The 15,658-nt window shown below is 30.0% G+C and overlaps 1 protein-coding gene across 1 annotated transcript; it reads right to left on the bottom strand.

Annotated features, from left to right (window-relative positions):
• Positions 1-1,019: 1,019 nt before the first annotated feature.
• LOC122587512 (L10-interacting MYB domain-containing protein-like) lies at positions 1,020-2,555 on the bottom strand. The gene is made up of 3 exons (XM_043759697.1): positions 2,217-2,555; positions 1,603-2,133; positions 1,020-1,097 (listed from the first exon to the last, which is right to left on the bottom strand). The coding sequence occupies exons 1-3, from the start codon at positions 2,553-2,555 to the stop codon at positions 1,020-1,022; spliced, it is 948 nt and encodes a 315-aa protein (XP_043615632.1).
• Between the last annotated feature and the right edge of the window lie 13,103 nt (positions 2,556-15,658).

Below are 15,658 nucleotides of genomic sequence, written 5' to 3'. Positions count from 1 at the left end.
AATAAGACCGGAGAGATGAGTTGGGAGTCATTTCCGTTTGGTATGCCAAAGCAATCACTTTATATAACTAAGGGCGTGTTCGTGAAATTTCCATTAAGTGTTGTGTGAATTAAGTGTCTGTCTGGATTTAGTGTGTATGAGACGGGTAAGACAATAAATAATTGTTGTTTGTTTTGTGTGCTAAATTAACTGACTGAATAATTAAGATTACAATAATGCCCTTAAAATTTAATAATTGTTTTTTTAAAAGAACACTTCTTGAATTAAATGGTTAGTTACGAGAATTTAAAACTGTATCGTTTCATACTAGTCGGTTAGCAATTTCATTACGAAAATTTGTCATATATTGAGTGCTTTGAGTACCCCATTGTGTTCCATCCACTTCTTCTTCTGCATTTTCTTCTAGTTGTTCTTGAACTTGCTTTTCAGACTGTACTTCGCTGTTAGCTAAAATATCTTCTTCCAAAAATAATTGATCGTGAATTTTCCATTTTCTAATATAATTATGGATCGCAAAACAAGCAATTACCATGTTTCGTTGTGTTGAAAACTTGTAAGGAGCCATTTTACTTAAGATCGGAAATCTGTTTTTCAAGACACCATAAGAACGTTCAATGACATTTCTAAGCTGCGCATGTGCATGATTGAACTTTTCTTCCTTAGTTAAAGCACGTCGGCGTTTAAAATCCGCTAACCAATATCTTGTATTGCGAAAAGGAGCTAAGAACCCACGAGTGTTTGCATATGCAGCATCACACAAATAATATTTATCTACAAAGAATGAAAGCATTAAAATAAAGCATAAATATTTTGATACGTATAGAAAAATACTATAGTAGATGCTCATAAAGATAAGACATACTATGTGGAGGAAATGGAAAACCAGAAGCCGGGTTAAATACAACTTCCGTTAATATTCTAGAATCATATGCAATTCCTTCCCATCCAGCCCAAACAAACGTAAATATCATGTTGAAATCGCATATTGCTAATACATTTTGATAGCACCGACCTCCTCCTCATCCTCGATAAGCGGTTTGTTGGTTAATAGGCACAATGGCATGCACAAGAGTTCCATCTAGCGCGCCAATTGCCCCCTTTATTAAAGGAAAAATAAAATAATGGTTAACTATAAATCTTATTCTTTTGAGGAAAACTATAGAGATTTAATATACCGGAAATATATCTCTTAATCTTCTTTGTCGATTTGACATATTTGAGGTGGAATCAATAGGTGTTGGTCGTATGATCTCTTTTGCGAATTCCATCATTCCTCGTAAGACCTCATGAAAACAACTATGTATAGTCTCCGTAGAATGTTGAAATCTCCGTTTCAATGCTCTAATACGATCATTTTGTCCTATAACAGTTAAAAAAATTGCCATTTTTTCTTCGACAGTTATATAGCGACTATCTTGCAACCAACTTCTTTCCTTGAAATGATCGCATAAACTGATAAATGCATCACGAGAGAGACGTAACATTTCTTGACATTGTGTATTGGACCCCGTTAATAGCTCTAGTGTATAGGCATGCCCACTTAATGCCGAATTGTTATCCTTTATCCTTTCTATCCTTGTATTATATCTTCGTCTCACAAACCAAAATAGGAGAACCAAAAATAACATTCATCTTCATCCAAGCTTGCCTATAATGATCATTTGGCTCGCAAAAAATTGCGAGTGCAACATCATACAACGGATCAGTATCTTCCCACCCAATCTCATTCAACTTTTTAAGACAATCATCAAATGTAGGAACCTCAAATTTCTGATCCTTTGAATGATGTTTTCCAGCCATTATCTTCAAAACGCCAATTATTTCTTCTTCAACGATCGCCATCATTTCTTTACCCTTCTTCTTTTTATCAAGCTTAGGTTGGGCTGAGGATTGAGGTGTCGAGGATTGAGATGCTGTAGAAAACGGTTGGGGTGTATATTCAAGAATATCCGGATCTTGTTCTTCTTCATTGACAATAGGCTCAACCACGTGAGGTTCATCCCTAGGCATTGGTTCATTCGAGCTCGGACCCCAACTTTTTATCCCTGTAGCCATTGCTCCATCAAAAAGTTTTGCACAAAGATCAGGAAATGGTAATGTTGTGTTTCTCAAAAATTCCACGTGTTTATTTTTCTGCAGTCAATAGAACATATAACTACATGCGTACATGGATATCAAAACCAAGGGAAAGGATATAAAATAATTAAGAAAGTGACCTTCATTTCCATCTCCCATTCTTCGTCGGTTAGATTAAACATGTTAGTAGATGAATCGTAAACATTCCCAGTTTTGTTTCTTAGTAGTAACCATGCTCCATATTTCCCCTTGAGATAGTCATAATGGTTTTTCATTTGCTTACGGTCAACAATCAAGTTATGGCTGTCTTTAAGGACATCCGACACAGTTTTCCATGAAATTGTTTTCAAACTTCCACCTTCTCGCCCGTTAACAGTTATCTCATGGATGCAAGCCTCGAGAAACGTTTTCACCACATTCAAGTTTTTCCAACTAACTCTAATTCGTTTTGATTTGTCGGTCTCACCAGTTTGATCCATACCTAACACTATAAAAGCCCACATGACCCTCAATTAAGCATTCTATGTTATAAACATTACTCATAAGTTTAACAGTTTATAGATTAACATAAAGCATGTCAAATAAATATATATGAATTATTACATGTTGAAAGCATTAAAACCATTTTAATAAAATCGATAATTTGCTGCATACATGATGTAACTCTATAAAGCTAAAGAACAAATAAAATTGATTACAATTTGATCGATCAATTTATTAAGAGAAGAACACATAATAAATCAAGAAGACATTAAAATAACACATATTAGAAAAATACCAATTGTTAAAAAAAAAAGGAGGAAAACGTACATTGGTTAACTTGATTAGATGGTGAAGAATATTGGGGAGATAATGACAACTCTGGATATATATATAGAGATAATTAAACTCATATAACTATTCTAAAAGGTTTAATTTGGCGCCATACATATTTATCAAGTTTACCGCCAAATGATTTTAATGATCGTGGGAGGTGTGATGGGAATATTAGGGAGTGGATAGTGGGATAGTTATCAAGGATAATTATGTAAATTATCAATTAGCTGTACTTTTTAATTAAGTGGTGACTTATTAGATAAGTCCTAAACAAACATGATTTACAACTTAGGCAATTAAGATTAAGTCATGCCTTATGGATTAAGTGGTTATCAAACACCACCTAAGAGAAAGTATTAAAATGTTTATGTGTCTATCTTTTTGTGTTTTGAGATCCTAGGTGTAAATTAATGGTTAATTTTGACTTTTTTATTTAATAAAATTAATATTATTTAAATTTGGAATGTTAATAATATAAATAGTAAATTTATATGGAGATTTTGTTATCAAATACTATTTTTATTTTCTTAACAAAACAATTTTAGTTTGAATTAATTTTGGATATTTTATTTGAATTTTAATATAAATATAATTATATTATATCTATTTTGCTTTGTTTTATTTATTTAACCACATAGGCCACTTAAAGTTTTAATTGTTTTCCTTTAGACCATCCACTTATTAAAAGGGAATTTTAGGCCATTGAAGTTTATATTATTTTTCATTTAAGACAACCTAGCCAAGAAACTACATATTATGACAATAATGCTTTAAAAATATGGTAGAAAAAAATATTTTTTTATTAACTCAATTTTACATGTCATCATAGTTAATTAAATAAAGTAAAATAACTAGATATTTGGATTATCAATTGGTGTTTAAGTATCGATTTGTGGGCATTTTAATCAGGAAAAACACAAACTTATAAGATTTGTTAAGAAATTTCATAAAATGCTATGATTATTTTATAATAATGATTTTGTTACACCGATTTGATGCCATATAATTGTGAACCCTATTTTCTAGAGCTAATGGATTATTAAAAATCTAAGGGTTTATTTTACTGAACAAGTGATGGTGATAAAATGCAAAGTTATTTTAAAAGCTTTGTAGATAGCTATTTATCCATCAAAATTTAGTAATATGATAGAATCAATACAAATTACAAGTACTCGTATTTAATAAATGCAAAGTATTTTTTTTCTTCCATATTTTAAAGTACCATTGTCCTAATATGTAGTTTTTTTTGGCTAGATTGTCTTAAATGAAAAAAGATATAAAATTGGTTGGCCTAAATTTCCCCTTTAATAAATGGATGGCCTAAACGAAAACAATTGAATCTTTAGGTGACCTATGTGGTTATTATCCCTTAAAAAAATTATCTTGAGTCATATGACATATATCTAAAAGTTTTCATCCTTTTAAAATATATGTATGTTATAACGCTTAATGAAAAATATTTTTTATATCAACTACAATTATATGTTAAACCTTTTTGAAACATTTGATAGCTCAATTCTTAATTAGTATCACTATCAGTTAACTACGAGAAAAATATGTTTTTTGTTAGATGACATTTTTGTTTTTTTTTATCACAATGGATTTTTAATGAGGTATCATTTCTTTTATTTAAATTGCTATATCCATAGTTGTTAAACTCGTACGAGTCACGAGACGACTCGTACAAGTCGAGTCAAAATAAAGTAAAAACGAACTGAATCGGTGGATGATTAACATGGCTCATTTTTTTTGTACGAGTTGTTCCGAGTCGTGTTCCGAGTCACGAGTTACAAAATAGTTTATTATTATTTTTTAGTTATTAATTTTTTTAATTTATATTTAAAACTAATTGCACAAAATCTTTTCGCGAACTTCTGTATATTTTTACCGCGTTAGTTGTCAATTCTTCGTCATTGAGATTCATAGTAATTTAGATTAATATTTAGGTATAGATATTACCTATTTTTTCTACTTTCAAACAAATTTAAATGATTGAAGTTAACCCATATATATATATATATATATATATATATATATATAACTAATAAAACAATAAGAATCCTAGCTTTATAAAGTCATCCAACTCAACTTAAAAATATTTTTAGATTTTGCCACGTAGGAATTTTCTTACGTGTCGCCTCCATATTTTTTTCGAATATTTATATACAATATAATTAAATAATAAAAAAAAATATATTTTAAAAATATTTTTAGACTTTGCCACGTAGGAATTTGCTACATTATCGATTTACATTTGATTTATTTTTACACAAATGGTGTTGTTGATGATATCAAAATATCTTAGGGTAAATGTTCTCAAAAGAAGTGTTTAATAACTACGGTAGGTTGAGTGATTGTAATATTGACATGTCAGAAAAGTCAAAAGGTGACCAGAATTTAACCATGAACTATAACATAATCAATTTCTACATAATAAACTTATAGAATACCTATTTACTAATGTATAAAATAACCTTTATAACTAGCCGCGCATCACGCGGGGTAAAATACCTAGTATATATATATATATATATATATTTCTTTGGGAATCAACATATGCTATTTATTATATCTTTAAAAGCAGTTTTCACAAATGATTTGTAATTTATAAATTCTGTTAATATAAATAAGTACCTAAAATATTATTATCTTAGCGTCTGGAAAAATAATGGTTCATAATTGATTACTTTTGATTATTTTTGGGCTAACATCTAAATTGGGACAAAGAGAATATTTTTTTAAAAATATACTTTCAAATACTTAAAATTTTTCTATTAAACAAACTCGTGTTTTCTCGCGAGATATAAAACTATGGTTAATTATAACAAAGAAAAATATTTTCTATATGAAATTAAATTAACATACAATTAAACTAATGAAATTTATTTTTCTATAATTCCAAATTTTTATATTATTTCATCTTAAGTGTGTCAATAAATTTTTCTTCATAATTGTTGACTAATTTTTATTGTCAAAAACAACAAATATATAATAATTTTTTTGAAAACTTCTTAATGATCTTACTTAACTCTTACTTAATTTACTAAAAACCAATTTTGTTAAATTAGTCGTGGTTTCCGCGAGATAAAAATCTAGTAGTTATATACTGCATTTCATTGTCTAAACATAAGTGTATAAATCTAGTAACAAATTTAATTAAATAATCGTTTATAAATATTTCAAATTTTCTTTCAATTGTCTATTTATCAAATACATATATAAAGTTTATCATACATTATATATATAGTGTATATATATATATATAGGGAATGGAATATGTGGTTATCATGTAGTTAAGCTTAGGTATGGAACTTCTCACATGCTATTTTTTTATACCATTAAAATCATGGGGGCCATGTGATTTATTAATTTTATAACAAATATTATAAATGACATATGTGAAGGGATCTACATCTAAGCTTAGTTACATGATAGTCATATGCCACTGGGGTAATAGCCAGTGGTGGAGGGCTTGTCCTTTCTTGGTGTAGGTGTGGAGTTCAAATCCCACCCGTGAAGTTTTCTTGGAGTATTAATATTAACACTACTAATATTTAGCCGTTAAAAAAAAATAAACAAACATGATAGTCATATATTCACTTTTTTTCATATATATATCTATATATCTAATAAAACAGTAGTCATCCTAGCTTTCTAAAGCCATCCACCTCAACTCAAACTATCTTCAGACTTTGCCACGTAGGATTTTTCCTACGTGTCATCTCCATATTTTTTCCAACAATATTTATCTATTTACCTGAACTCAAACTATCTTCAGACTTTGCCACGTATGATTTTTCCTACATGTCATCTCCATATTTTTTCCAACAATATTTATCTATTTTATCTATAAATCTAATAAAAATAATAATAAAAAATTAAGTGATTTTGTTTCTATGTTATATTTTTCAGTACCTATAAATAAACTTATTATTCCAAAACAATAACTTAACAATTTGTTATATTAAACAAATCCCATATTAAAAAGAAAGATTTTCAAATTATTTTGTTTCTATGTTATTTTTTACAATGAACACATTTATTGTTCCAAATCATGAACATAACAATTTAATGTTTCCACAATATTATATTTGCAACATTATACTGTTGTATATTTCAAGTTTAATGTTTATGTGATATAATATGCACATTATATAGTTCTATTGCCGATTTTCAAGTATATTTCTTTGTCCTTTTTAATACATACATGTAGATACATGTATTGTTTTAAATCAGTAACTTAACAATTTATTGTTTGTATAAAGTTGCCGTCTAAGTTTAAGAAAGACATTGTATAAAGTTGAATCTGTTGTTGATATATGAGCGGAATGCTTATAGAACATCTCAAATATAATATTGAAAAGTCACCGATTAATTTACTGACCCAAATTCGTATGCTTATTAAACTTAACCATTAATTGTTATTTCGATGTCTAATATAGGTCGTGGCCAACACCATATGCACTAGAAAATGGTAGATAAATTTCATGTTTTACTTATAGGCTTAGCTCTTAGATTTGTTCTCACATATAAGCTACCATGCTTTTGTGAGCGAGATAAGATACTCATAGTGGCATCATTCATCTACATGAAAATCTTAATTTAACTACATAATATCTAATATATGTTTATGCATGTGATTTTGGGTTTTAAAGATTCATGTAAGTTGATTTTGTTCATTCTTTTTTATATATAATTTTCAAGACATGAGTTTAAAATAACTTCAACTATTTCAAATATTTTGATATTTCTTTTTTAGATAGATGCAACATTAATTGGAATATAAGTATGTTCTTTGCAAATTATTGTAATATTAATTTGGATTCTAATTATATCACTCAATTACATTCTATCTAAAATTCTTATTCCATTCTTAATTCAAGAATACATGATAAAAAAATTTTTATATACGCATGACAAGGTATTTCTTACCTCAAATGTAAATATTGTTATAATCATATGATATGTAGGTGTAAGTGTCTACTTAACTGTCTGCTTTCAGATAATAGATGTAACAAATTTGCTCTGAAATCGTTGAGGTTATATGTTTAAGGTTACAAGAATTTAACAAAAAACTATTAAAGATGTTTTTATATTGAACTTTTATTGAATTATTTATTGTAAATTTATGTTAATCCGTGCAACGCACGGGGAAAAAACCTTGTATATATATATATATAATATAACAAAGAAAGACTTTCATTTTTGACCCATATTAATTTTTTTAAACTTATCTTATCTACTGTAAAATTCCAAGCTTTTAAACTTTGGCCATTTACTTTTAAATATGTTTAAAGCTCATGGTACAAGTCTTTATGCACAATATGATACGACTATATAAAAAAACATAACAAAAATACAAGTTATAATATCACCCGAGACGACGGCAACAACTATAGCAAGTTCGTTGATTGGCACTTGCTTTGAAAGCTCCTGTAATCCCGTCACATGTCATGGTTGGTCCCAAAGTTTATGAAATCTGATAAACATATTAAAATAGCATAAAATAAATAGACTTATTCATATAAATAAAGGGAAAAACAAATATGCTATATATCTTTTTTCATTCCCTCTCACAATCTTTCCCACCTGTGAATCATATGTCTAAATACAAAATCATTCCCCTCATAAAATCATGCTAGAAGCATGCTGGCTAATTAGATGTAAATTGATTTTAACTTCACTACTGTGTCTATACTCTATAGGCATGCCCGACCTCTCAAAATAAATGAATTCTTCTTCATATAAACTAATATTTAAAAAACGATCCCCCCAACCCCACCACCATACACATTAGTATTTGATGATTAATTTGATGAATTATTTAGCATTTTAATCTTCAATGTTCATGGCGATTTTGGTTTTTTCTAAACCTTAAAAAGTTAATAAGTTAACTTTAATATTCTCCACTATGAAGATTTCTAGCTCTACTGAATCTTAGCAGACAAACTTTAAATTTAAATTTTTTGTATTTCATCCAGCTTTAGTTAAAAAAATACAGTTGAAAAATTATTCAATATTCATGATTCATCTAAAGTTCTTTTTTATACATACGTTTTTTTAATAAATCCGTTTTTTTAATTCCTTTATTTCAATTGGAATACGTATATTATTGTTACTGATCGAGGGTCATATGATAGTGTTTCACCAATATTATGAAATCTTCATATGAGATATATTTAAAAAATGATATTTTACCACTTTATGACCTATTTAGCGAACTATTTAAGAATTTACTCTTCATCTATATTGGTACAGTGGCTACATTTCATTTTCTAAACCTTAAAATTACTAGTAGGATAGTATGCCATCAAAGAATAATTCTAATTTTGCCGGTAGGGCCGTAGATAATATAAGTATCCATTTACTTCGCAAAAACAAAATATATAAAATCAGCTTATATCAGCCCAATGGACCAACCTAGTTAGTCCACTTTTAGTTAAAGGACATCTAAATTACTATTGTCATGGGCTTTCAGACCTGTGATTAACTTATTGCCTTATTGGATTAGAAGGTAACGAACCTACGATGTAAAATAAAAACTAATAATCATTTTACTTAGTTTGAAAACTTCCCCTAACATTATACACCGTACCTCTAAACATAACAAACATAAACAACCATGCTCAACACCGTCCCAGTATATGTGAAGGTGAGATGTATACAGTCTTATTTCTACCAGTTTCCATTTGGTTTTCAGGCAAAACGTTTTCAACTTGATCTCCAACTTCTCCCATAGCATTATACCTCTGTTTATAGTTATGACTCATTGTTAATACCAATAATTGGTTACCATGACATTATATGTCAGTTTATTTAATGTAGCGCTAAAGGAAAATTATACATAAGAATTGTTGATTAATTCAATAATGGACTTCTATCGAGATTGATTGCATTACGACTCAATATTTTGTTGATGGCTCACAATCTAATCTAAAGACTTCACAAAATGCTCAAACTTTAATTCTGTTAATCAAACTTCAACTTGTAATAACCTTATCATAAAATCGCAAAGGCCAATATTGATACTTTTTTGTAACACGCCATCACATAAACGGAAAGCATGAAAACGTTAATCGTATCTTGGATGCCTTACACGTACGAGAGAGCATTATAAAAAAAATTTCATTTGTTAACACTTGGTTATAAAAAATGTGAAAAAATTTATGAATTTAATCACATATAAAAGTGTGTAGAAAGAAAACACATTTAAAAGTGTGAATAAATTTCAAAAGTTATAACTTTTTCACACTTATAAATGTATAAACAAAATGCTAACACTTAAAGTGAACAATTATCAAATATTTTCACACTTAAAAGTATGAAAGTCAATTTGACACATGATTTCTTCACACTACTCTCCATGTGTGAAGAAAAAAAAGGTGTTATAAATTAACTTTCACACTGTTAAGCGTAAACAATTGATATATTTTACACACTTGAAAGTGTGAACTTTTCTTTTGTACATATATAAGTGTGTACATATTGTGATTTTGAAAATTTTTTCACACATTTAAAAGTAAATTATTTCTATACACTTTTAAATGTGATTGAATTAACAAAATTTTTCATACTTTTTAAAAGTATGAAAAAACAAGTGTGAGAAAATGACAAATTTATTGTAGTGGAGTTTGAATGAAGTCATGAAGTTCTGCTTGCTTATTTTTGTTATAAAATATTTTAAAGTTTATATTTAACAAGTATATGATTGCTCATGAAAGAATCCTACGCTATTGGTTCAATTCATATTTGTGCCATTTGGGCCAGGTGTTTGACACATAAAAACTAAAGAATAGTTATTTTAGCGTCATACAGTAACGATATTTCTAACAAGTACGAAGGGTATGTAGTTAGAAATGGTCGATCTAATAATTTTGAACTCGCAACGCAGGAGAAAATTAATTCTAATCCAAATCGATCCTAACTACAAAGAGGCAAAACTATTCACTTTTTTTATATTTTTTTATTTGACCACTGGATAAATTTAGATGAAGTATTACATAGTGTTAGAAGTTACAGTATATAATAGGGTTATTTACTGAAATAGTACCTAGACTATTCACTATATTACTGATTTCATACTTATAATTTTAAAATTACTCTCATCATACCCCAACTTATCAATTCTCCACTCGGACAATACCTGACCTGACGGGCGTCAGTTTGGCCGTTAAGTTGGGGTATAACTACCGTAAATTTTTAAACTTTAGGTATGAAACCAGTAATATAGTGGATAGTACAGGTATCATTTATGTAATTAACCATTATTATTATTATTATTATTATTATTATTATTATTATTATTGTTGTTATTGTTATTATTATTATAAACATCATTTTATTAGAAATTCATAGAAATTACAAGAAATTAGTGGGAAACCGAGATACTATATGGGCCCCCACTCTTCTAACTATAGCAAAACCAACCCTACTAAATATATGAGCAGCTGCACGTGCTCCAATGTCTTAAGTCACGGAGAACTTTCGGATCCGCTTTAGTATAGTCACGACATCCTTTTCAAGTTCCCCAAAAGAAGAGAATGAGAAAGGGAGAAATCCATATCCAATATCCGCACACTTAGTCTTATATTTGACGCGTTTACGTTGTGCAACATCATTCACCGCGCTATAATTTGATATATTAATAATTTTTAATAAAAAATTAAATATTTACAATAATTTTTTTATAAAAATAAAGTATTCTTTTATAAAATGAAAGTAAATATTTACAAAAAATTATCAATGTACTTTTTAAAATTATTTATTCCTAAATAATACTTTTTATAATTAAAAAAACAACAACAACAACAACCATAATAATAATAATAATAATAATAATAATGGTTAATTACATAAATGATACCTGGACTATCCACTATATTACTGGTTTCATACCTAAAACTTTAAAATTTACGGTAATTATACCCCAACCTAACGGCCAAACTGACGTCCGTCAGGTCAGGTATCGTCCGAGTGAAGAATTGATAAGTTGGGGTATGATGAGAGTAATTTGAAAGTTATAGGTATGGAATCAGTAATATGGTAGATAATCTAGGTACCATTTCAGTAAATAACCCTATGTAATATTAAATTTAAGCTAGGCTTATTGAAACGAAATTATAATTGATATCCACAAACCTTTCGATTTAGGATGAATTTAAATCTTGGTTTATCTTTTGAATGGCTAATATATAATTATGAAAAGGCATGCCAAGGTCGAAACTTAGAAAGTCATTATAGTAATGAAAGTAAAAACTTGACCATAAAGGTCAAAAGAGACTTCTTAAGCCAGCTAAATATCCAAAAGTAAGACAATGATACAATCAACCGAAAGATATCACATATGTCCGAACTATTTTTATAAATAATCTTATTTCGATTGAAAATCATACGACTAAAAAAAGGATTTTTATAATGATAGTCCTAAAGGTTTTTATTGGTAACCTATTATATGCATAAAAATTAATATTTTATACATTGAAAATCACTTTTTAAATTTTTACGTAACAAAGTATAAATTGCACTCAAATAGTCAATACTGACAGTTCTTAGGGTTATCTAAAAACCATTTTATTTTTAATTTTTTGGTTTTTTAGTAACTTAGTTAATAGCTAATAATCAAATTACATGATGTGTTTTCCCAGCCCCTAAGATGGTTGAGTAATACAACTTGTAATAAACTGTAACATTCGCGACTTTTGACTATGTTAACTTGTAACGAAACGAAATTTAAGGTATGATTAAATGATAAATTCCGGAACGTTTTGACATGTTTTAACGTAATGTTGAGTTAGATTGTGTTTACGGTTATGTTTTAGCATTTAAATGGGTAACGAATAGCTATTGGTCGAAGTTAGCGGAGCGGGAGCCACATTTGGACCTCTTTAGACCGGCCCCCAACTCCCTCCCCCTTACTTTCCCTTTTCATTTCTTTCTTTCTCTTTCTCTCCAAGGTGAACACCAAAACACCTCCTCCTTCCCTCTAAATTCTTGGATTTTTCTATTATTGTTTGGGCTAGATTAGTGATAAATACTTCATCATCATCATCAACTAAACATCATAGCAAATGATCAAACCTCCAAGTGTAAAAAATCTCCATTTTTAGGTCAAGTTCGGATTCAAAGGCTTTTGGAAGATTTGGTAAGTGAAACCTAACTTAATTTCTCCATTTCATGTCATTAAACGTGTTTCCTAGTCAAATCTTATGAATTCTTGCTTGATTTCGGGTCAAAAATGGATTTGGTTTGATTTAGGGTTTTGGTTGAATTAGAGGTGAATCCGGGTTTGTATGATGTTATGAATCGAAACTAAGATATGGGTTTTGTTTATTCATGTCAAATGATGTTTGTTTATGCTTCAAAGGAGTCTTGGAACTTCCTAAATCGATTTCAAAGTCAAAAATTGAGTTTTGGGGGTGATTGGCTCGTAATTCTGCTTCAGCTGCTTGCTGGGTGCGCCCTGGCCTGACTGCGGTGCAGTGGGGCTGGGGTGGCCTGACTGCGGCGCAGTGGCTAGGGGTTGTGGCGCAGTGAACCCCCTTTCAGCCAAACGTTTTTTTATGTCAACTTCAAATGCTTATAACTTTTGATCCATAAATCCAATCGAGTCATAGGACCTATCGTTGGAATCGTATGAGAGTCTACTTTCTCATGTAACATCCATTTGGGATGAATCTATATCCATTTCTAAAAATGTCGTGTTAAAGCGTCCTTATCCTTGTTCGGTTGAACCATAAAGACGTTTGAGCGTCGTGGCATGACCAAGTCGAGTCCCGATTGTCATTCATAGTTGAGTTACCTTTCTAAATCTCCAACTAGGGTTTGACTTGTGATTTGTAAAATGTGTATTTGATAAGTGATGCACACGAAGCGATTGTTGGGCGCTTATAGTTTGCCCTTAACTTGTTGTAGCTGCTCCAGGTGAGTTTCGTAAACCCTCCCTACTCAATTGAGATTTGGACCGAAAAGTGTACGTGCTTGTTTGATTGTTGCTTAATCGATTGATTGATTGTTCTGTTGACACATTGACTTGTTGCTCGGTTAATTATGCTTTCGCTTATGAATACACGTTGTGATTTGGTTAGTTGTACATACATATAAGACGAGCTTACTTTCAATGAGTTGGAGATGTGGTGGGAAGGCTGCAGGTGACCCTATATATAAGCATCAAAGGTTCCTTGAAAGTAAAATCGTATGAAGTGTATGTGCATTGTGTTGTTGGTTGATGGAAAACGTTTTGATATGGAACGGGACATAGTACATTGCATGATAATATTTCCCCCTATAACGTATTATAGATTTGTGATTTGATAACGATTAAATCCATCTTGATGGCATAATGATAAGTCCACGATTTGTGGTATAATGTTGTTAACGATAATGTTTAACGTGTATAATGTATATGAATGTTTAGTTGAAATGTAACATGATATGACGCATTTGAAATATATGTAAGTCGTAACGTGATATGACGCATTTGAAATATATGTAAGTCGTAACGTCATATGACGCATTTGAAATATATGTAAGTCATAACGTCATATGACACATTTAAAATATATGTAAGTCGTAACGTGATATGGCGCATTGTTATCATGTAAGTCATATCGGTTCGTCGCACATTATTTATTATGTAAGTCATGTCATTATAACTATGATTGAACGTAGACGTTGACTTGTATTGATTTGTGATAGCGTGGAACCTTTTAGGGTTCCCTTGGAATGTGATTAGGTATTCTAATCCTCGTATATCGTTAACGGTTGTTATCCCGACACACTTATTTCCTGTTACTTGTCCCTGCGAGCTCACCAACTTTATGTTGACCCGTTTTAGTACACTTTTCAGGTGCACATGTTAGCACAAAGATGTATTGGATGACTGATTGCTTGATTATACTAGAATTGGATTTGGACTTGGACTTCTTGGATCCGTGATTCATTATTCCCGATTAGGGTTTATGCTTAGATGTGATCCAGTTACTTGCACTACCGAATGGTTTGTATATATGTATTTACTTGATCTTTCTATGCATTTAGTTTTACTCTACATAATTTCCATGTCATGCTGTGCTTTTTTTGTGATATCCCATTATTCCGCCTTGTTGGGATGTTACATAAACCATTTCACATTTTTCACATAATCAAAGGTCAATAAAATTGAAAACATGTAAAACAAGAGGAGGGCATAGATATGAAATTGGACCATGCATATAGTATAATTATGTAACTAATTAAACTAAAAAATAATTGAGTCTATGATTAATGTGGTTGTTAGTTGATTAGGCATAATTAATTCAATCAAACAGGGGAAGAACGTGGGAAACATGCATTGTCATGTTGTTTGCTTAATCTTGACCTATGTTCTTCACGTGCCGTTACCACGTACTACCTTAAATCTTAACTATAATTAAGGTGTAAATGAGTCAATACAGCTCACGAATTATTCGAATTCGATTCGGTAAAAACTCGTTTCGAGCCGAGCGTAAACGAGCTCGAGTTGAATTCGAGCTTAACTATTGACTCGGTTACTAATTGAGCTCGAGCTTGAACTTCGAATACATAACTCGAATAAGCTCGCAAGCCTAAACGAGCTTTCATATATATTATAATAATATAATAATATTTATGCATATTAATTAATATATTATAGACTAACGAGTTTTTTTCACGAACTTTTGATAATCGTGCTTAGTTAATTTACCGAGCTCGAGCTCGATTTTGTAGAGTTTTTTTTGTCAAACGAGCCGAGCTCGAGCTTGTTTAACAT

This window comes from Erigeron canadensis, chromosome 2 (assembly GCF_010389155.1).
Source record: "Erigeron canadensis isolate Cc75 chromosome 2, C_canadensis_v1, whole genome shotgun sequence".
NCBI lineage: Eukaryota > Viridiplantae > Streptophyta > Magnoliopsida > Asterales > Asteraceae > Erigeron > Erigeron canadensis.
This window is presented reverse-complemented; position numbering and strand designations above follow the sequence as displayed.

What these genes read in the sequence shown, in the direction of transcription:
- LOC122587512 (XM_043759697.1), bottom strand. Translation starts at nt 2,555, where the DNA reads ATGGATCAAACTGGTGAGACCGACAAATCAAAACGAATTAGAGTTAGT. An exon ending in AATGGGAGATGGAAATGAAG is followed by an intron (nt 2,134 to 2,216) that starts GTCACTTTCTTA and finishes TATTGACTGCAG; the next exon opens with AAAAATAAACACGTGGAATT. An exon ending in TTTTTGGTTCTCCTATTTTG is followed by an intron (nt 1,098 to 1,602) that starts GTTTGTGAGACG and finishes CCTTTAATAAAG; the next exon opens with GGGGCAATTGGCGCGCTAGA.